General features: G+C 33.5%; 1 protein-coding gene across 1 annotated transcript in view; it reads right to left on the bottom strand.

Annotated features, from left to right (window-relative positions):
* The window catches only part of LOC119588777 (mitochondrial import receptor subunit TOM22 homolog), a 15,384-nt gene that overhangs the window by 2,786 nt on the left and 12,243 nt on the right, over positions 1 to 355 (bottom strand). Inside the window, exon 3 of the mRNA XM_037937421.1 lies at positions 13 to 140. Coding sequence (XP_037793349.1) covers positions 13 to 140 — 128 coding nt within the window. The remainder of the gene's footprint in view (positions 1 to 12; positions 141 to 355) is intronic.

Here is a 355-nt window from a genome sequence, read left to right as displayed (position 1 = left end):
ACAGTAACTTACCCTGTTTCTATCCTGCTTCATCATCTCTTCTACATTAAGTCTTTCTATCTCAAACATTACAGGAGCAAACAGGAGGATTGATGTGCTTACTGCTATCCACACAACCTGTCGGCTTAGGTCATAAGCACCTGCGGAGAAAAAGAAATATATGCATAAATATATTTATATCATACAGTACAGATATCTTTCATTCCTTTTTACCATCAGCCTTGCTATTAGAGTAACTTAAAATCAAACAAAATGAAACATAAACACAGTTAGAAAAGACATAAAACAAGAATTCCACTAGGTAGTTATTCATCTCTGTAGGCTTTTTAAGACACCAAAGATTTTCACATTTTTT

Source organism: Penaeus monodon, chromosome 24 (assembly GCF_015228065.2).
Source record: "Penaeus monodon isolate SGIC_2016 chromosome 24, NSTDA_Pmon_1, whole genome shotgun sequence".
Taxonomy (NCBI): Eukaryota; Metazoa; Arthropoda; class Malacostraca; order Decapoda; family Penaeidae; genus Penaeus; species Penaeus monodon.
This window is presented reverse-complemented; position numbering and strand designations above follow the sequence as displayed.